This window comes from Manacus candei, unplaced genomic scaffold (genome assembly GCF_025592945.1).
Source record: "Manacus candei isolate 608988 ecotype Guabito, Panama unplaced genomic scaffold, ASM2559294v1 h1tg000127l, whole genome shotgun sequence".
Classification (NCBI taxonomy): domain Eukaryota; kingdom Metazoa; phylum Chordata; class Aves; order Passeriformes; family Pipridae; genus Manacus; species Manacus candei.
Genome location: NW_026138175.1, coordinates 996898 through 1019063, shown reverse-complemented (window position 1 = coordinate 1019063; position 22166 = coordinate 996898). Strand labels below are relative to the sequence as shown.

The window sequence follows — 22166 nt, the reverse complement described above, 5'->3', positions numbered from 1 at the left end:
AAAATACTGTGTTAAGTCTGTAAAGCATTAATTAGAAAAAACCTACCCTGAACCAACAAATAAAAAAAAAATGGCAGGAAAAAATGCTCCAACCTCTGGAACAAAGGAGAGAGAAAGCTCACTTGTAAGATAGAACATATCCCTAGCGTTAAGTTGCACCATGTGCAAATAGGGAGAGGATAATGCAATAGGAAATGCACAGCTGAACATGTTCTCTGAGTAATGGGACTGGCATGTCTTGCTAAAGAAGCGGCAAGATGGGTAAAGGTGTTAGTCAAGCCCATAAACTGGGCATGAAGGACTCCTGAGTCGAGATGTTGGGTGCCAGGGCAGTAATGCAGACTTACATTTTTCACAACTGTATTTGCTCCCCTCTGAAAAGCAGTTTGGTTCCTGTGAGCCTTAATTTAGGATCGTAATGAAATAACGGTAACAAGTTTGATAAAACGTCAATTGAGCTGCCTGCCTGTACTGGGCTGCCAGTAGAAAATGGAATGACTCTTTAACTGAAGAACCTTGCTAAAATTAATGACTGTTTAACGAAGAACTTTGCTTTTACAAGGTAACGTTTCCTTAGAGGGGGTGGCCTCCGCCCCCCCCCCCCCCCCCGCTGAGGGCTGCTTTTGCGCCTTAAGAGAAGCGGAACCTGCAGCCTGTCTCCACAGCAGGGACAGGGCACAGGGGGGACCTCGTGTGGCTCCCCCGAGACTGCGGCGAGTCCCTCCTGCCTGGTGCCTCCCCCCCGCCCCGCTCTGCCCGGGCCGTGCTCGCCCGGTGCCCTCGCCCCGCCTCTCCTGCTCACGTGCGGCAGCGCCGTCAGGTGACTCGGGTCGTCTGACCGGGGCCCTCCCACCTCGCCGCCTCTCCCGGGCCAATCGGTGGTGCGGGGCTTTGACAGCGGCCAATCCGGGCCGGGCTGGGCCGTGTCGGGCTGGGCCGGGCGAACGGGAGGAAGCTCCGGGCCGGGCGCTGGCGGGCAGCGGGCTCGGGGCGGACATGGCGCTGCAGTTCGGCGGGGCGGGCGCACCGGGCGCGGCTGAGGAACCGACGTTGGTGGGGGGCAGCTTCGGCGCCGCGGACTCGTTCCCCAAGGACTTCGGCTACGGAGAAGAGGAGGAGGAGGCGGAGCTGGAGGGAGGCCCAGGGCCCGGCGGGCCCGGCGGCGGCGCAGGCGGACCCGGCAGCGGCGCGGGCGGGGCGGACTCCAAACCACGGATCCTGCTTATGGGGCTGCGGCGCAGCGGGAAATCCTCCATCCAGAAGGTGAGGGGCCGCCGGCGGCTCCCCGCCTCCCCGCCTGGCGCCGAGTTGTATCTCTCATTTGCTGTGCTGCTGTTCGGGCCGTTCCTACTTTTTATTGTGGGCTCGTGTGGCGAAGTTGAAACGACGGGAGCCTCCTGCCTAAAGACGTTTACTTTCCAGAACGGACTCTGATCGTCTGCGCTAGAGAGGAAGGTTGTGTAGCATAAGTTGTAGCCTTTGCATTTCTTCACTTTTAACGCTTCAGAAGTAAAAAAGTGAAGATGCTAGTGTGACGTTTATCGTGAGGTGTTTTCTTACAGCTGTGAAAGCACCGTGAGCGGTACAGGTGTGCAGTGTTTAGCGTGCTTCCACTTGGAAGACTTGAGCTTTGTTATGCCTTTTGATGCTTTGAAAGAGACTTCTGCTTTTGTATGAGCAGGACAGCCTCTGGTTCTCTTTAGTACGCTAGGCCGAGCAAACGAGAGTCAAGGAGGAAATGCATTAGGAGGAGTTTCAGTGCCTTAGGTTTGTTAGTAGCTTTGTGAAGTCACTAGTGTTTCTTAATAAAAATAAGACAAAACTGGCTATTTTCATTTGCCACGTAGCTCAGTAGAAGTGTAGTGCTAAGAATGATCCTTGTTCCTCAGTGCAAATTTTATGTTTGTGGTCCCAGCTGTGAAGTTTTCAGTGGTGTTTTTATGGGAAGATGTTACTAGTGAAATGCGTGGTTCTCAAGCTCGAGGCTTAGGGGCCTCAAACTTGCTTCAAATGCAAATGTGAAAACCTATAGAGATTTCTGTAAAGGTTTTATGGAAGGAATCCTTTTTTTTGACATTGCAGTATAACAGGGATGAATCTGCTTCTTTTTGCCATCTTATGCAGACTGCTTGGTAATCCATATACTGCAGTAAGCTGATGAGTTCTAAACTGACTTCAGACTGGATCTGTTAGTGAGAAATTTTGAAATACAGTGGCAGACCAGGCTGTCATTGCTTTTTAGTCTTGTCAGTTATTCCCCATTATTTAGGTTGAACGATCCCACTATATGTGCAAATGCAGTGATTTCACTAAAAGTCTTTTTCTAAGTCTTTTAGTCATGTGAACGGCACTGGTTGTAGACTCTCATTAGAGATCTTATCGTATTATCGACTGTTGAAAAACCCCCCAAAAGCTAGAGGGAAGCAGCAACTCCAAATTGCAGATAGATTTTAAGACTTTACAGGTCTCTTTATAGATGTAGCTTTTGGACTTTTTATGGCCAATGTTGATAGTCCTCAGTTCTCTGAGGACCTATTCAAAGATAAGGAATAGTGTGATGCTGAGTATGCAATAGGAAGACATAGGATTTATCTTTTGCCCACTGGTTACCGATCTGGCTTAGGAATTAGATAGAAGCTGTGATTCTGATACCTAGGAGTTCATTGTGATGCTGCCTGAGCAAACTAACTGTGACAATAATTTGAGACATTCTTGTAATATCAAGAAATTTCTCATCAACAGTGTTCCTGGTCTTAGATCTGTCTAGTTCAAAAATGTCCATGACCAGACCCAACCCTTCTGTCTGGGAACTAGTTGTTGATCACTTTGCCAGAGAACAGGGATATGCAAGATAAACACTGTATCGTGGAAAGTATTGGCTTTGTGATTGTCTAGAAATTTCTGTGGAAAACATGAATTATTAAACCATTCCAGCCTTCCACTGAGAGCAATATTAATAGGACACCTCTTGCAGAAGAAAAAGTTATGGTCCTGTGGAGGAACTCTTTTTTCTTTTTCCTTTGGACAATTGGATTTTCCATACTGGTATAACCTCTGAATACTCAGTAGCAAATTGAGGGTAGTAGATTTTGGGAATGTGATGATTGTTTTGGTTCATAAAACAAACTTTTGTGCAGACTTGTATAACTGGACTTACTGTACTGTCCCTCTGTAATAGGAACCTGGAAAGAGTTCAGATGGGGGACACCAATCTGATGAAATGTGCTGCTTTGGGAAGCAGGGGAAATGGAAATGATGGCATTGCTTCCTGGAGACTTATCAGCTTTTAACTGAATTTACTAATTCTGTCCCACTTCTGTGGGAGATGCTGAGTTCCAAAAGAAATTTTGATTTCAGAAGGCTTTAAAACTATGCTGCAAACCCTTAAGAATGCAATACAGCCACTGTGTATCTAGAACTGTTCTTACTTTTCCATACAAATGTTCTGCTGTTTAAAACCCCATTAAGATCATGGCCTCCTAAACCTTTCCTTAGGTGACATATTACTTCGAACCTCACTAAACAGTCCATTAACTATACTGGGTGTAGAGTTCTTTGTCTTTCAGGTTTTTTTGACAGTTTGTTGCACCAGGTCTCTAATGGATGACTTCTGTAACTGTATGAAACATCTGATAAAACCAGAATTATCAAGTGCTGTATAGGAAATATCTTTCTTTTGGAGTCCTAGTATTTGACCACATTATGTTTGGAATAACTTTCATATTACACAGTTGAGTTGCTTTAGCACAGTGTTCACTGTTGACACTGACCGCTTTTGCTACAGGCTGCTTTGCTGTGGAGTTACATGCTAGTTCTGTTTGTACAGGGAAAGGCTAAAATCCCAGTGGGGCTTTTTGAGTTCTAGCAATGAGTATGTTTTTCACCCTGCAGCTAAAGTGTTTTCCAAGTAGTGTGAAATCTTTCTTAGTTTCTTTAGGGAAGTTTCACAGAAGTTCCACCTGACCATGAGGAAGAACTTCTTTTCTGTGCAGGTGACTGATCCCTGGAACAGGCTGCCCAGTGAGGTTGTGGAATCTCCCTCACTGGAGTTACTCAAGAACCGTCTGGACGCAATCCTGTGCAATGTGCTCTGGGATGACCCTGCTTGAAAAGGGAGGTTGGACCAGATCACCCCACTGTTTTCCCTTCCAACCTTACCCATTCTGTGATTCTCTAATTAAAAGGAGAGGGTCAACAAACTTAACTCAGTTGTTAATAGATGGCACACTACTTAGCTATTTGGGTCTCTAAAACCGAGATGTTACTTTTGTACACTTCTATTGTTGTTTAGGAACCATCTGATTATGTTGTGTTATAACACTTGACACCAGACTAAAAGTGAAGCTTCCTTTAGGAATTTCTAAGATTAGAAAGGAAAGGTTCTTAAAAGCTTGCAGTTGCTTAATTAACACATTTGCTTCATACCAGATAAGAATATAACAGAATTTGAACATACTGTGTTAGACTTGCAAGGAAGAAAGAGTAACTGGGATGTCTGTGTCTTTCGCCATTGGACTTGTGAAAATGTTTAACTGTACTCAGTTGCTTGGTTTGGGTTGGGGGTAGGTCATTTCCTTAGCTGATGCAGGGAGCTGTCTATTTACCACAAGGAAGCTGTATGCTTTAGAAGGGATAAACCTATTTGTAAGATTCAAGTCACAAAACTTTCACCCATTTCTTCTAATAAGGTAAAGTCTAGACTATTATTTGTGTTCTTTTAACAGGTGGTGTTTCACAAAATGTCTCCCAATGAGACACTGTTCTTGGAAAGTACCAACAAAATCTACAAAGATGATATTTCCAACAGTTCGTTTGTGAATTTCCAAATATGGGATTTTCCTGGACAGATGGACTTTTTTGATCCAACATTTGATTATGAGATGATCTTCAGAGGAACAGGTGCTCTAATATATGTTATCGATGCCCAGGTAAATACAAATCACTAAGAATCACAAGGAAGTTTTATTTTTACTTTTTGTGTGAGAGGAGTTGAATGAGAAGCTAGTAATTCATATTTTTAGATAAGTTCGTAAAACATCTGCTACGTATGAAGGGATGCATTGGCAATCTGACTTTTGGTGTGTGGTTTTATTTTTGTGAAGTGACTGGAACATGTGCTACTGGTGGAGAGAGGGGAAAGGGGCTGGTACTCTGAACTTATCTGCAATAATAGCAAGAACCTGCTGTGCTAGGTGGATGGAATTATCCCTTCCTTCTACTCTGGAGTTCATTTAGTAATAGCACACTTCTGACCTCAGTTTCTACTACTGATACTACGGGGTATCTGGCAGTTTTTAATAAGCCTAGAAATTGCACTATGGGAGATTACCTGGCTATTAGGACCATCTTGGAGATCGCTGCTTGCCTATTGCTGGAGCTGAAATGTAACCCACCTTTTCTCTGAAGTCTAGTTTTGTATAGCTAATGAAACTTAATTGACATGACAATCTAAGCTGCTTGGATTTCTCACACTTCAGGGTATTCTCTCTCTCCTCCCAGACTTTAAATTTAGTTACAGAATTGAAGTTCTTGCACTGAAATATTTTGTCCTTGTGCAGAATGGAATAGTTATCAGAGAGAAAGCTTTATCGTTCATTCCTGCCCAAACTGATTTACAGGATGACTACATGGAAGCTTTAACAAGACTGCACATTACAGTTTCAAAAGCCTACAAGGTCAACCCAGAAATGAACTTTGAAGTTTTTATTCATAAAGTTGATGGTTTATCAGATGACCATAAAATAGAAACTCAGAGGGATATTCATCAGAGGGCTAATGATGATCTTACGGATGCTGGGCTCGAAAAACTTCACCTTAGGTGAGTGAAAGACTCTGACATATGTGATTCTCCTGTGACTGATATGCATGCAGATTAATGGCTTTTAGATGCGATACTGGACTGACTGGAGCAAGGTCTGGTTATTTTCTTATTACTTAACAAACTCTTGTTAAAAAAATACACCGCTGAATTTATGGACAAGCTTCAGCTGTTAGGCTGACTAAAATAAGGCAGGCTACTGTATCGGATTTCAATGAACAGATTATTCATAAACTCGATGATAATTCAAGGTCCTTCTCGTTCAGCCTAACAGGCCAAATTTGTACATGTGGCCTGGAGGGGCAGGGAAAGGAGGGGGGAAGGTCTCTGCCTTTTAGTCCTGGGTAGCACTGACTTTTCAGCATGATTGGTTTAAAGGCTTAGTCTGTTACTTGATATTTGGCTCACTTATAAGGTATCTTCTACAGACACCTTTAAAACAAGCTGTCTCTTCTCTGGATTTACTGCTATTTTGATTCTTGTGGAGCCAGTATCTTGATGTTAGTGTGAGCAAAGTGGAAGGCCAGGAACAGGACTTGAAGAAATCAAATTGAGCATTTTTTATACCTTCGTAATAAGCACTCTGTAGGCAAAGTGTGTTGTGAAAGAATATTCAAATTTTTATCCTTGGTCTCCCATCTCTAAGGGATGGGGGAAATCTGTTTCATGGTTACTTCAGCCGCTTAGAAATTAGGTTCTTTGTGCATTGGTCAGACATATTTGTGATAAAGGCATCCCAGCCAAGGCATCAGGCCTGAATGTTACAGAACATAGCTTTAACCTTTCTATTGCAATTCTGAAATATTCTTGAATCTTCTTTTTCTTTTTTTTTCCTTCCACTGCCCTCCCTCCTCATCTCAGCTTTTATTTGACCAGTATCTATGACCATTCAATATTTGAAGCCTTCAGTAAAGTGGTACAGAAGCTCATTCCACAACTGCCAACCCTGGAAAACCTACTTAATATCTTTATATCAGTAAGTGTTAATCTAACAGAACTTTGAGTGAAATATGCAGAATGGTAAAGCAAGTCCTTCTGCCAAGGAACGCTGGCTAGATCTGCCCTTGGGAGATTTGGGTGGCACTCATGTGGGTGTACTCTGCTGACCTGGATGTCTACATTAGAAGCTCTCTACCACAGCTAAATTGTACTGGTGCGTGCTCTGTGGGGATTTCTCTAAATGTTGACAAAGCGCAGTTTGATTGGTTATAACAGTTGTTAGGGAAGTTTCCTGCAGGATATACTGATTAGTTTGCTAAGGCACTTAGTAGTCTAATGTAGCAACAGACATATTTGGTAATATGATCTTGGTCTGGAACTAAATTGTCTATTTCATATGGCCTGTGAGACTTTTGCCTTTATTCTTTTAGTGTTTGCATTTCTTATAGAATTTGTGACATAGAAATTTGCTGTTGTATACTTTAAATCAAATAAAATATCACCCTCGAGACAAGACCGTTTCATTTAAATCATGTCTGTTGCAGGCATGTGGACAACATGGAAAAAAACAATTATGACTGAGAGGAGCTCTGTGTTCAGACATGTTGCCCCATGCTACCATATAATGCTTGTTTGCTAAATTTGGTAGAGGACTGGCCCAGTGGATAAAGGGCATGCTCACCTTGATTGGTGCCATGAGGGTATGGAGTGTGATCTTGATGCCAGAAGGATTGTCTGGATGTCCTCAGGACACTGTCTTTGGTACTGAGACTAACTAGAAAGAAGAGAGAAGGAATGATTCTGGGTGCATAAATAGAAAAGAAGCTCTGCCAATAGTGTATATGTGGTAACTTGGTGGACTGCAAAAGGCTTCTGAACTTAGTATGAGCACACGCACTTTGCCAAATTGCTCAGTTACAAATGTCTTGGTGCTTTTCCATACCCATAACTGCTGTAATATGATACTTTTCATGGATTTTTAAGTTCAGAAGCGGACTTAGTTGCTCTGCACGTTAAACTATGTGGCAACTGCCTCACACAAAATCTGAACTGCCAAGATACTACAAGCATAAAACTTAAGTGTCAGCATACTACTGTGAAATATCTCATCTCTGATCCCAGTCCATTAGGTGGATGTGAATGTATGGCTCTTCTGGAATTAACAGAACCACAGAAGAGGTAAACTGCTGAATGTGGGTTCTGGAAGCATAGTAAAATGTAACCTGATTTATGATATGTTAAATAATAAACTAAAAAGAATTACAACAGAATCCCCAGTTTTATTTTTGTCAACTGTGTAATGTTCATATGTACTATGGGAACAAGGGTATTGTATTTATAAACTATGTGTTCTAAATCTTCAATCTGTCTTGAGTCTCTAAATTGCTTATGTTTAAACAATTTTCTGCTGTTAAGAATGTGAAAGTTATGAATTCTACTTGAGATTTTAAAAATTCATCCAAATTCTTTCTCTTTCTGAAGAATTCAGGCATTGAAAAAGCTTTTCTCTTCGATGTAGTCAGCAAAATCTACATTGCAACAGACAGTTCCCCTGTGGACATGCAGTCATATGAGTTGTGCTGTGACATGATTGATGTAGTGATAGATGTTTCCTGTATATATGGGTAAGTGATGAATACTCTTAGGAAAAAAAAAGTCCTCAAATTTGTAGAATGGGCTGCAAACTGTGCAAGTCGTGCTGGCTTTGTCATGCGGCGAGATGCTATTGATTGGTCTTTAGAGCACATTGGTTCTGTAAGTAATTAGAATAAAGCCAAATGATTTGGCAGCTGAATCGAACATTTCTACTCGGTTTCTTTCCCACCACTCATGGCCCTAGACAGCTGTCTGATGTTTGTTAAAGTTGTGTTTCATGTAAAGTATAAATAGTGCTGTATCTTGTTTGGCATGGTGGGTGCAAGTGTGTTAATACCTGCAAATAACTGGGGTCAATAGCATGCCGTGGCTCGTAAGTGTAACTTGCAGTGATACTGCTTTGAGACTTGCTGCTATCTGAACAGAATAGCATATGTGACTTTCAGTGAGGGATGCACATAGTGCTTATGTCTCACGATTTACAGCAGAATTATACTTCACAATGAATTTTTGAAGTGGTTCTGGAGAAGCGGTAACTTCTCTTAGAACTGTGGTCGTAGCCTGGAAAATACAGTGCTGCCAAGAAATACCACAACATTTAACGGTCTGTCTCCTGATGGATCGATCCAGGGTTGTGTAGCTGTTTTGGTTTTTTTTTTCAGGAGTACGTAGAAGTAGTTTGCGATACATCATTTACTTCTATAGTAATTTAACTAACACTAATAACTTGCAGATAGAAAGCAGCATGCTAATCTGATCTTGTAAATGCAGGCTGGTTCAGCTTAAGACCAAAAAGGGTCCTGTTGCACCCTCCGACTCAACCTCACTAAGGAAGCCTTTGTATTAATTTACCAAAATTAATTTCACCGAGATGCCACTCCACTGACATCAAAAGAATGCATGCTGATAGCTTGCTCTTAACTGGTCATCTAAGACAGACAGTATCTAATGAAGGCCTCTACTCTGTTTAGGTCTAGCTTTCCTGAGAAACTTAAGGTGTGATAATGGTCTTACTCAACGATAGTATTAAGACCTGCATTGCAGGTTCTCCACTTGCTCAACGTTCAGTATGAGTAATATTCTTCTAACTGCATTTAACAGGTATTTGTCTTGAAGTTACATATGCATGCCAGTTAGATTATGCCTTGGGCTAAGTCATTCTTTTTCCAGGTTAAAAGAAGATGGCACTGGAAGTGCTTATGATAAAGAGTCAATGGCAATTATCAAGCTCAATAACACAACAGTCCTGTACCTAAAGGAAGTAACAAAATTTTTGGCATTAGTTTGCATTCTTAGAGAAGAGAGTTTTGAGCGCAAAGGTAAGGACTTCCCCACCGCTGACAGGCTTTTATCTAATGTTTTTTATCAACTGCAAAATATTAGTATGACTTTACAAGTCACCTTGATTTTTGTGTAACTAAATTCGTGTAATTTCTTCGGGAAGGAATTTTCTTATTTCTTAGAGATAGGAATAATGAAGTCTTATTTTTAATTTTGTGAATCCGCTTTAATCACTGTCACTACCATCTGCTCTACTGGAATAAGTAGAATGGAGTAATGGTCCCCTTACCTGCTGTTTAATTATGAGTATACACGTTGCATTTGAAATTGGTACCTTTTTTTCAGAAAACTGAGACGGTCCAAATAAATACTAGCATCAATAAAACTTTGTTAAATCTTCTGAGCCCAAGTTAATACTAAAATAAGTAGGAAAATACCTATTGGTTAAATGTAACATTTTATATTGATTTTGAAGCTCCGTTTATGTAAATATGCCAAGCTGAACACAGTTTTTTGTCTCCCTTCCCCCTCCTTCTTGATAGGTTTGATAGACTACAATTTTCATTGCTTCCGCAAAGCCATTCATGAAGTCTTCGAAGTAGGTGTTGCCTCCCACAGAATCTGCAACCATCAATCAAGCACCTCAAATATGAAAGCAGTGACTCACAACGGCACACCTAGGAATGCAGTCTAGAGGAAAGCTAATGACCTTGGATAGACTTGTCAGCTCTTCACTCCAAAGTTTTGTGGAACAAGAGAAGAGTAGTCTGAAAGCCTGAAGTATGTTTCAGAGGAGAAGAGTGGTCCTAACTGTGGAACAGCGGCTTGTAACTGATGTTGGACAACTGAAAGTACTGTAAAAATACTTTGAGGCCAGTGGAGTTAGAAATGCTGGTTAAAACCAGCTGTATTGCAAATGCAGTAGTTTTTTGGTTTGGAATCCTGTTTTAACAGTCTGTCTCTGACTGATTGCCTGGTCAAAACTTAAAAACAATTGAGTTGAGTTTTGTGTGAAACACTGAATAGTCACTTGCTCAACTTTTTTTATTATTATTATTTTAAATTAATCTGTAGAATATCCACTTTTGCTTAAGTTTACCCTTTTGTCATGCAAAAAAAGAAAAAATTAGTGTTATTAAGGCTTGTGAAACTCAGGCTTTTTGCTTGCTGAGGCTGGTCTCACGAATCATTCCATTAAGTAGCTCTTGCTGGTGTGCTCATAATATTCTTGTGAATTCTGTGTTTGTTAAGTGGATGCAAGGTAGAGCTCTGTTCTAGTGATTATGTTTGTTTAGAGAACTGACCTGGGGCTTCATTTTAAGAGATCATGATACTTCTCTTTCAGACCACAGTTCTTGGTATGTCCCCTTTGATGGAAGGGAAGTATTAAAATCAGAAATAAACTACCTGCTCTCTTTTGCAAAAACATGGATGTCATAAATCTGTGTGATTAATCCTGTTCATGAAACAAAACTGCATGGCTAACTGAACTGAAATGTCTGCCATCTGTTGAAATAAAGCAACCACTTTCAGCTATTCCCAAACAAAGAAAAATGACAAAGTTACTGACTTCTGCTGGTGGATCTCTTTCCACTCTGGCTGATAATCAGGACAATTCCTAGGAAAATGTCTGAGGGTGTTATCCATGCATGGCAATTAAGTATCGATCTGCCATAACCTACTAATAATACTGGACTTTGAAAGCATGTTGATTCTGTACTATGACAAACACCTTCTTGTTTGTCACCGGGCTGACTAGAACAGTGTTTTTTCTGATTTTGTGAATGCTTACTTTCATACTATGGGCAGTATATCTGAATTCTTTAATTTATTGATATTGGTATTATCACAGTCGATATCATACTATACATCAGCCTTGCTATGCAGTAAGCTCAGCCACTGGCCCATAAAGATCTTGCCTCTCTTTACCCGTCCCTATGTGTGTATAGGTGTTGCAAAGCCATTGGACCGACTATACAAGTGCCACTATAAAAGTTTGTACAAGAAGAACTAACTGTAAGCAATCTCTGCAACTGGTGTATTTATGTGGTCAGAAGTAACCATGGGAATGCGTCTGTGCTTATAGAAAGAACTTTAACTGAACTATGTAAAAATGAATATACATGCATTAACGTTAGGGTATATGCACATACTGAATAAATGGTTTTTTTACAGCAGGAGACTTTGGAATTCAAGTGCTCTAGGTCAGTTCTCTTAAACCTAGGCTGAGCCCCTTTTTGGTAATGGAACTGCAGAGTTGTTTTTTTTAAGGAAGTGCTGCAGGCTTGTAAGATTGGGGTTTGTAGTTTGCAAGCACTGTCAGAGTGTTCTAATACTAAAGGTAAGAGGAGAAATAATTGGCAAGATCACAGGAAGAATGAAATAATTCCCATTTGTGCAGTGAGTTTTCCATGTTCTAAATACATGTGTACGTTCTCTTTGTTTTCACTCACTACAGGATTTTGTGCTAATAAAATGAAAAAAAAAAGGCAAACTGTAACACTATTGTTTCTGCTTGTCTTTATAGACAAAAGTCTATAAATGCCTATATGCTAAAGCAAATTTTTAAAAGCCATGTTATCTTTATGGTATATTTTAAAAAAGTTAAATACCACATTTCTATGTGAGACTTCAAAAATTTTAGTCAAGCTTAACTTTCATCTCAATTAAAGCTGAATCCAAAACAAATACTCAATTTTCAGAAAATGACTCTAGACTGTAAAGGCATATAAATGATCATGTGACTTGTCCTGTTGTTTTCATTAATGGTGAGCCTTAGACTGTGTTCTGAAATTCTGCCTTCTGCTGTGCATGTTGTGGTGGCTTTCTGTGTTTCAATTTTTTGCAGGTTTTTTTTTTTGTTTGGGGTTGGAGTTTTTTTGTCAACATTACCTTACTCTGAAATTGTTGCATCTACTAAAGGTTAATGGTAGGAGGTCAAAACTGAATACTGTCATTTTCACTCTTACCTGCACACTATTAGCTTTAAACGTTAAATTTGTCTCTAGTAAGGAGCACGGTGTTTCTTTAGTTTACTGGAACTAGTCTTCCGAATTAAGTCAGATGCTGCTGTTTAAGTAGAGGGTTACTAACCTGTTGCTGCTTTAGTGAGGCCGTTTTTGGTTCAGCTGAAATCTTTATGGTGCCACGGAGGAGGAGGGATAGGAATTAGGCTTTATTTTCTTCCTTGTGCAGAGATCTGTCTCCCCTTCCTATGCTGACCTGCAGGGAGAGATCCTGTTAGAGATAAGGGAAGTCGATATCATGGTCTCTCCAATACAAGAACTGAAACTGTGGAGGAAACCATCAACTACTGCTTCACCTTTCTGCCTTGTTATTTTTCCCTTTTTCTCCTCTAAACCTGTAGTGGTACAGATGCTCTGCAGTTTTTTTGCAAACAACTGAGGATGTGTGGTTCTAAGGAGAAGAATGGTGTGGACAGGGGAGGACAGGGAAAATGGTGGTCTGCCTGCTGGGAGAAGGAATGAAAATTTCGTTCTGTTGAAGAATAAAGCAATCCCTTGCAAGGTACCTTTCAGAACTGTGTTGTCTGCCACCGAGGGTTGCTGAGTTTCCTGTTGGGAATCCCGCTAGCTGTAGCACAGGAGAGGGATGGAGAGGAAGGCCGATCCTGGGGAGATGGGCAGAGTAGTTAAAGATGGTGTCCCTCTGAGGTCCTGAAGGGTTCAATCTGCCCATCGTTTGGCTGGAAGATGGTGTGATCTTTCCTCTCTTTCCCTCAGACCTCCCTAAAAGTCCCTTGTTACTAAGTTCCTCGCTCGCTCATCGTGGGGCTGCGATGGGACGCGGGCAGGCTCTGGGTGGGCTCTGGGCGAGCGACTCTTGGGCCATCACTCATCTGAGGGGAAATGCTTGTCCCGGTGCTTGTCCCGGCGTGGCCCAAGGTGCCGGAGGCCTGGAATGTGCCACCTGGCCCAAGCAGTGCACGATGTGACAGTTTTTGGGAGCTGCTGGTCGCTCGGAGTGGGCACGGCCCCACACCTCTGTGTGCGTGGACTTTTCTCGTGTACCAAAGGGTTTGTGTTCCCTTTGGTGTGGAATAGTGGGTTTTAGCTTTGAGCACCCACTCGCAGTAGACAGCGCTCTGGTAACGTGCCTGCCAGAGGACTTTAAAAAACGCTTTCTTTCGCAAAGCCATCTCACTTTCGGTCTCAGGTAGGTCTCGCTCTGAACAAACTCCCCCCCAGCCCCCTTATTGCTGCACATTTGGACAGTCAGAGGTGTTTGTAGTTTTTCCTTGGAGTCCAAGTTAATTTTCGGAACAAAGCGGCAGAGGAAATGAGCCTTCTTTAAGCTGCTCTGTTTTCTCAAGTACTGTTGATGTATCCCAAATAAAGCATTCTATTATTTTCTTGCATTACATTTCCATTTACTCCTGTTGCTGTGCATATGACCATCTTCTCCTTTCCTTTCCTTTTCCTGCTATGCTTTGCCTTCCCAGCACTGATTTCTCTCCTGACAGTTGTGGAAACTGGTAGAAACATATCCTTTAAATAAAGTTCTACAGGCACCTTTTCTGAATGCTGGAGTGTTTTTTGAGTCAACTTACATTTGGTAAAATTCTCTTACGTTGTCTATATAAACAAGTTTGGTGCAGGACTTGAAGGGATACTAATTAAGTTCACCGATGATACTAAATTGGGAGGAGCCGTTGTTGATTCCCTCAAGGGCGGGGACCCTGCAGTGAGACCTTGGCGAGTTAGAGAGTACTCGTGCAATCACCAATCCTGAAATTTAACATTGACAAGTTTGGATTCTGCACCTAGAACAGGTAACCCTGAAGGTTTGTACAGTTTGGGAAATGAGATGCTGGAAAGCAGTGCCAGGAAAGGGCCCCGGGAATCCTGGTCAGTGGCCAGTTGGCCCTGAGTCAGCAGTGCCCTGGCAGCCACCGTGTCCTGGGGGGCATGAGGCCCAGCATCGCAGGCTGGGCCAGGGAGGGGATTGTCCTGCTCTGCTCTGACCTGCAGTGGCCTCACCTCGAGTACTGTTAAAAAGCACCCAAGAGGAAGGCTATGAAATGGTGACAGGTCTAGAGCATATGAGGAGCAACTGAGTGGGTGTTTGTGCACAGCTTTATTAATGGCACCATTACGAAACTGTGAACTTCGTAAAACTAGGAGGGAAAGCCATATGACAGAGAAGATTGCATAGTCTTGGTATGATTTGTAAATTCTTCCCATTTTTAGTCAGGAAGTAGATCACTTTTTGAGTATAAGAGTTTTTTTTAAATACAAGCATTTTTGTAATTCTAAATAGAAGTTGAAGTTTCTACTTTTCATTTTGGATATCTTCTTCCTTTTCAGTCTGCTATTTGTTTTGAAAGCTGTAATTTTTCTGGGCATAAGCAGCTACTGCTTTGTTTCTGTGATTTGTCTTCCAGATGGTTGTGTTTGCGTGAAATATTAATTAAAGAATTTACGTGGTGTAATATATTCATCATGAAAAGAAGGGTCACTGAAACAAGAAATAGCTTAAGATCTGCTTTTAAGAAAGTCAAATTTCATTGTTTCAGAGACGAATAGATCAGTATTCCATCATCTAACAGTTGAGTTTAAAAACCTGCTGGGAAGTGAAGCAATATAACTTATATTGGATGTAAGCTACTTTGGTGTTAATTCCCTGGTTTTGTGTCACTTAGGGACAAATAAAAGAGAAACTATTGCAGTCTGTCTACATCTTGGTTCTGGCTTTGATCTTTGCAATAGTTTTTATTGTTTGTTTTTTGTTGTGTGTGGGTTTTTTTTAAATATACCCTTTGATATATTTGATATATATACTATTTAATATAAATACTGATGTTAATGGCTTTTGAGAAATGACACTGCATAGAGCAGAGGTTATATTACAATTTGGAGTTACAGGGTGATGAGCAGATGGGTTACCTTTGTGCAGGATGATCTAAATGTTAAACAGACAATTAAGAGAGTGTCTTGGTCTGAGTTTGTCATTTTGGTTCATGGTGCATTGTTTTTTAAATACTGTTCAAAGACTGATAAGAGATTAAGGAAAAAAAAAAAAAGCAGCACCAAAACCAAAACAACAGAAGAGCCTTTAAAATAGTCCTGTCTAAAAGGAAAGAATTTATTTTTAAAAAAATACTAATGGGCAATATGTATGTTTCTCTTGTCACTCAAGTACAAACAAAGATACCCTTTATCAGTCTGCTGAAGGAATGACTCTGCAGCAACCTTCCTTTAGCTGGTAGATCAGAAACCTACTTTTTATGATTCCTGAGGGAGTTTAGCTTCTACCCAATAAAAATGAATAATAGAATTTAATGCTTTCATCATAATGGGATTAGGAGGACTTGTTTTACTTTTTATAGTTATACTAGTGATTGAAAAGCCAATTGAAACCATTGCAAAACTAGGGAAGAGGTTGTAATTAGAAGACCAGTGTAAAGAATCCTCTGAAGAACTCTTCTGAATTTAATTAAAGACCATTTCTTGCTGATGTTGCTAAAGGATGGTGTGAAATGTCTCAGGCTAAGACAGGGGATGAGGCACCTGAGTGTGAATACTCCTCTGCAGACTTTTTCCTAAACCAGTATGCAGTAGAATTAAATGTTCCTCCACGCCCTGCACACGCTCCCCCCACTTCTTGAGTGACAGCTCAAGATCTTCACTCCATATTGTGGAAATGGCAAGAGAGGTGAGAGAATTTTGCATGCATTTGTCCATGTACAATGAAGAAAAAATACCAGGTACCTGTAATAGGCTTAAGAGATGTCTGCAGTGTCTCGGTGGGCTTGGTACCTTGAGAATGTTTAGGTCTCTGACAGGGTAAAAAATGAAACTAACAGAAAGGAAATTCATCCAGATAGAGAGAAAAGCATTACTGATTAGTTATTTGTTGCACCCCACAATCTTCCCACTCCCCGGTCTGAATCAAAACTCTAGAAAAAATTTTCTCTATATTTTGTTCTGGTAATTCTGAAGTGATAATTTGGTTCTTCTGCACATTCTTCTTCATTCATAACATCTCTTCTGAAACAGCCAAACTATTACAGCTGTATTTAGCTTTCTTACTGCCAGGTATTGATCTGAGTAAACAGTAATAATTATCTGGAATCCTTTCCCACTGGACTATAATCCCCATACTTATCCAATTTTCTGATGTACCAAGAAATAGCTACTTGCAAAGATGGTCCACTTGGAAATTCCACTTCAGTGTCTTCCTGTGAAAGTTTACAATTTACCAATTGTGAACTGCTATGGACATAAATGCTGTTTTACAATGCTGTCCTAAAGAAGCTCACTGCTACTTCAGCTGCCTTTTTGTGCCGTGTTTTGTTCTGTACCAGAGTCAGTTAGTACAGGAGAAGGAAATGATGAGTACAGTACTGCAGGTAAAGAAACTAGACAGAATTGACATGTCTATCCCTAATTATGGATCAGTGCTTTTAATTATTTAGACTTCTATGCCATGTAGTGAAAAATCATTTTACTGTTAAAAAATATGTACTTTCTGTGTAAGTTAAAAATACATACTTTCTGTATAAGTTATCATCCTAAAAGGAAAAAAATGTCACTTTTGGGGTTCAGGATTATTGATTAACTGACTTATGTTGAAGTACCAAGTAAAATGAAACTCCCTGGTGGGTAACAGTAATGGGGATCTATTACACCTTTTCTGGTTTAGAGTGAGTGAATTGGTTATTCGGTGTTCCCTTGTGATCTAGACAGTTTATTTTTCTTGCCCTCTAGATGGCGGTCTTGTTCTCTTTGAAAGAATCTGTTACACAGTCTGGTAGTGCTGTAAGAGAGAAAGTTTATTTAATTAGTCACAGTTTTTACGTTTGCATATTTGCAGTGTAACGTTTATGAGCAAAAATGTTGATGTGACTGTAACATTGAAAACCTGCTGCGAACAACTGTGAGCTGATGTCTTCTGCTGGGCAGGAGGAGGGTAAGTACTAACTTGTTTCAGAGAATTGCAAGTATTTATTATATCAAAACCCCACTAATTTATCATATAAGAAAAGTTATGTAAATGATACTTTAATTTCCAAATAACAGCTTAATAAAACCACATCTTCACGAATAACCCATCAGTGGTGTGGAGTGAAAACTTCCTGAGATTTTCAGTTCTTCCTTGTTAATAAAGCTAAATTTTTTGTTTCTTGAAGTTCTTCATTTATTTGGCTAGATAAAGCTGCTTAACAGAGAAAGGAGTGAGTCCAATGTTTGCTCTTCAGCCGACATCATTACTTGTAAGCAAAGAATTTAGAACAGGACCTTGTTAATTGCTGTGTGTAAGTACAGAGAGGCAGAAGGATTTATTGCCCAGTTTTCTGAATTGTGATGAAAACATTTAATTTTTACAGTGTGCCTTTTGTTTCTACATGTCTTTTCATATATATTTTTTCCTACTTCTGAACCGCTGAAAATGGAGTTTTCTCACTAAGTGTCACACTTAACAGGAAGTGCTCTCCTTTTTTGCTGCTTCACTGATCTTAAAATCTTTAGAAACTACTGTCTAGTTAATTGCTGTTAAAGACAATTGTGAAGGGATGATAGCTTACATGATTTATCATTGATTAAAATAATTGCTTTCTGGAAAAGACTCTAATAAGTTAATCCTTCTGAAGGGGAGATCTTAAGATTATTAAGCATTCTTCTGCTGTCTTGAAAAGAGATACCAGTTTCCGTAAGTGACAATTAGCACAGTCTGATGGTAACTTTGGTTAGAGGTGACGGGTTAAGCTGCCTCTCCTGCATACAACAGGCAAATGCAGGGTCCTGCACCTGTGGAGGAATAACCCTTGGCACCAGTATGGGCTAGGGGTGACCTGCTGGAGAGCAGCTCTGTGGAGAAGGTCCTGGGGGTCCTGGTGAACAAAAAACTGTCTCTGAGTCAGGAGTGGGCCCTGGGGGCCAAGAAGGCCAATGGTGTCCTGGGGGGCATTGGGAAGAGCGTTGCCAGCAGGTCAGGAAGGTGATCCTGCCCCTCTGCTCAGCCCTGGTGAGGCAAATCTGGAGTGCTATGTCCTGTTCTGGGCTCCTCAGGACAAGAGAGATGTGGAGCTCCTGGAGCAGGTCCAACAGAGGCTGCGGAGATGCTGAAGGGACTGGAGCATCTCTCTTATGAGGAAATGCTGAGGGAGCTGGGGCTGTTCAACCTCGAGAGGAGACACTGAGAGGGGACCTCCTCAGTGTCTGTCAGTGTCTGCAGGAAGGGGGCAGAGAATGGACCAGGCTGTGCCTGGGGGGGCTCGGTGATGGGACAAGAGGAAAGAGCAGGAACCGATGCTCAGGAAGTTCCACCTGAACATGAGGAAGAACTTCTTTTCTGTGCAGTGACCAAGCACTGAACAGGCTGCCCAGATAGGGCGTGGAGTTTCCCTCCCCAGATATCCCAGAACTATCTGAACACGATCCTATGCTATGTGCTCTGGGATGACCCTGCTTGAGCAGGGAGGTGGGACCAGATGACCCACTGTGGTCCCTTCAAACCTGATCCATTCCGTGATAGATAAGCTGTTATTCTTACTCCATGATTGAGGATGAATCATGGTTGAAAAACATGATGTAAAGCATCATAAGTGATCTTACCAGTCATTCATAACAACTCCTATGTTGTGCAGATTTTTTATGAAAAAAAGCAAAATAATTAGTATCCATCAGATGTGCTTGTGTTAAGATCACAATTTCCATGACATTACTGTGCTTTAATAAAGTCTGTCAACTTAGCTTAGCTGGTAATGGCTCACAGCATATCAGTCTTAAAGAATACATGAATCTATTAGTGAATAAGTTAACTGTAATTTTACGCAGAATTGGGTCACAGAACTCTCTTAGGGACAAAACGTAATCTCTGTTGGTTGGAAGAAGAATGTGATATCCTATATATTAGGATGTGATAGCATCTATTTATGAGGATGTGATAGAAGTCTGTATCTTAACTTATTCTTCCACTTATTACTCCGCCTTGTCTTAAGTTTTATGAGTACCTCACACCAGAACGTTATTAAACATGAACATATGGCTTATATGCTGGTGGTAGCACTAAGTTCTCTCACTGCAATGCACCAAGCATTTGGAGGAAGGAAAAGGAATACAAAAGAACAAATTAAAAAAAAAAAAATAAAAAAGGGAAAAAAAGCTGTAAAATTATAATGAGGGAGCGTGCAGCCCCTCTCAGCAAGCAGCTCACTAGAGCAGAAGTGTGGCCTCAGTCACGGCACTGTGACTCATTATTAGAATCCTTTGCCTAGAGGCTTGGAGCAGTGATGCAGGAGAACTTCACGCTGGGAAGCTGATAGCTCGTTGGAGTGACTGTGGAACTAATCAGGCTGCTGAAGGCTCGCGTTTGTTTCCTGACAGACGCATTCAGAATCAAACTTTCAGACTATCGGGTTCCATGCATTTCTGTGAGGGTATAAAGCATCCCAGCTTATTCAGTATGAAATGTTGTTGTTGTTGCAATAATAAAAATTATTATCATTATTACCAGTCTTAGTTCTCTGGGGAATAAGAAAATGTCCTTTTGGAACTGTTGCAAATCTGACATTTTGTTTTGTAATTTATTTCTCTGACTTGGACAGGGCAGGATGTTAATTTTCAACATTAGAATGATATTTTCTGATTGGCCTAGGAAAGGCACTACTAGAATGAATATTCTTTTGGTGCTGCTCTCCAGTGACAGCAAGGGAATTATAATATTAACCTAATTCTAAAAATTTTCTACCTTGTGCTCATTTTCTATTCCTGATTGTTTCAGTATCTTTGCATAATGTGACTGCCACACAGCTCCTCTTTTGTAGTGATAAAGGTACTCATCCTTGGTCACTTCATAACACTGCAGATTCTTTATCACAATATCTAAAAACCTCTTGAAGTTTGAACAATGTTCCAATGCCTTTATGTTCTTTACCACATGTGTTCTTAGTTATCTGTCTGGATCTGTAACTGTTCATAAAGAGAGCAAAATTTGATGTTAAGTGCAAGCACGAGAGGCCTTCAGGGAAGAGAAGACCAAAGCCTGAGAAAGCCAAAAAAGCTGGGTTCATGATAGGCTGTTATTTCAGCATCATAGTTCTCATATCTTACATATTCTGGCACAACACAATATTCTGTCCTTTTTTTTAAGTGCTGGAAGAACTTACCTTGCATTTCTTTATTTTGACATGGGGAGTCCAATCTTAAACATCTCATTTTCATTATACCATATACAGAAAATGCCACTTGAGCAAACAACCTATTTACTAAACTGCTTTAACTAGCAAATAGAAAATACAAAAAAAAATCATAGGCTTGATATTCCACTTCGTTAAAGATTTGGATGTCTGACTTCATTAAACAACCAAGGCAGGTTAGTCTTTTTTTTCATACAGAATATAGGAAGGAGAAGGTTCACTTATACCCAGTATTGATAGGCAGGAGTTCAAGTGCAGTAGGAATTTGCCCAGTGGAAACTTAGATACACAGGGAATTTGGGTACCCTTCAAAGCTGATTGGCAACTGAGTAGAGCATTTGAGAATTAGGGTGATAGGTCTCACTTGTAAATTTATTGCCAAATTGTTCTTAAGAGTTTTGTGTTTCCTTTTTCTGAAGATCTAAGAGGAGAACGAGTGGTTCACTATGCCTGTGTACATGACCAAACAAATAAAATTTATTTATGCTTGCAATGAGGTTAGGAACAACAGTTATGGGTTCCTGGGGTTTTTAATTGTTCAGCTTGGAAACATAAACTGTCAAGATTGAGTACATTGTTTTCTAAACCAAGTGATCAAGACACATGCTTTTGCCATCTCTTTTCCTTTATTGATTATATTTGAAATTTACTAAATCCAGAAATGCTTTGAAAGAGAAAGAACTACAGGTTGAGATGTGATTAAAGTAGAGATAGGAGGGAGCATCTGAGGCTTTGCTTTGCTTCATCTGGCTGAAATGAATTTGAAATGTTGGATAAACTTTCGCCCTCATATGTTCCTGTGGCAACCTATTTGACATAAACAGCAGTTATACAGAACTATGACTTTAACCTCCCTGTGGCTGGGTTTGAAATATGAGCAAGATGAAGACTTAGATTTGGATGCATTTTTATGAATTTGCATCATTGCATTATAACTCTGTAGAGCCAAATGGACTGCATATGCCGATTCAGATGCATACAAGTCTGAACCTAAAGTATTTAAATAGTATTGGGTAATAATTTTAATGGTGTGGAGTTTGGGAAATGTTATTTCTGTATTGTGTACTTCGTTTTGTTTGAAAATTTTATCATGCTTTGGAATGGCTACTTACTAGGGCATTGTAGTTAGCTGGAAATTATTTGTGCATTTGGACTTACTGAGTGTGAAATAGTAATTTGCAAGCTCTACAGCCAGAATACTTGCCAGTCATTTGCAGATTTCAATAAATGTACTGAAGAAATTTATGGAAACTTTAAATTCAAGGATTTTGACTTCAAAGACTTTTAGTAATTGTCTCTGCTTTCAATGTAGTGAAACTGCTGGTTCAAATGGTATGTTGATAGTACCAAGTAAAAGTAGTTACTGGAATA

General features: G+C 40.5%; 1 protein-coding gene across 1 annotated transcript; it reads left to right on the top strand.

The window, feature by feature from the left end:
* The first annotated feature begins 926 nt into the window (after window positions 1–926).
* Window positions 927–13727, top strand: RRAGC (Ras related GTP binding C). Its single transcript, XM_051770911.1, has 7 exons — window positions 927–1263; window positions 4725–4928; window positions 5619–5818; window positions 6680–6794; window positions 8240–8382; window positions 9524–9672; window positions 10177–13727. Exons 1-7 carry the CDS (start codon window positions 997–999, stop codon window positions 10326–10328), a joined length of 1230 nt encoding a protein of 409 aa, XP_051626871.1. The 5' UTR covers window positions 927–996; the 3' UTR covers window positions 10329–13727.
* Window positions 13728–22166: the final 8439 nt, after the last annotated feature.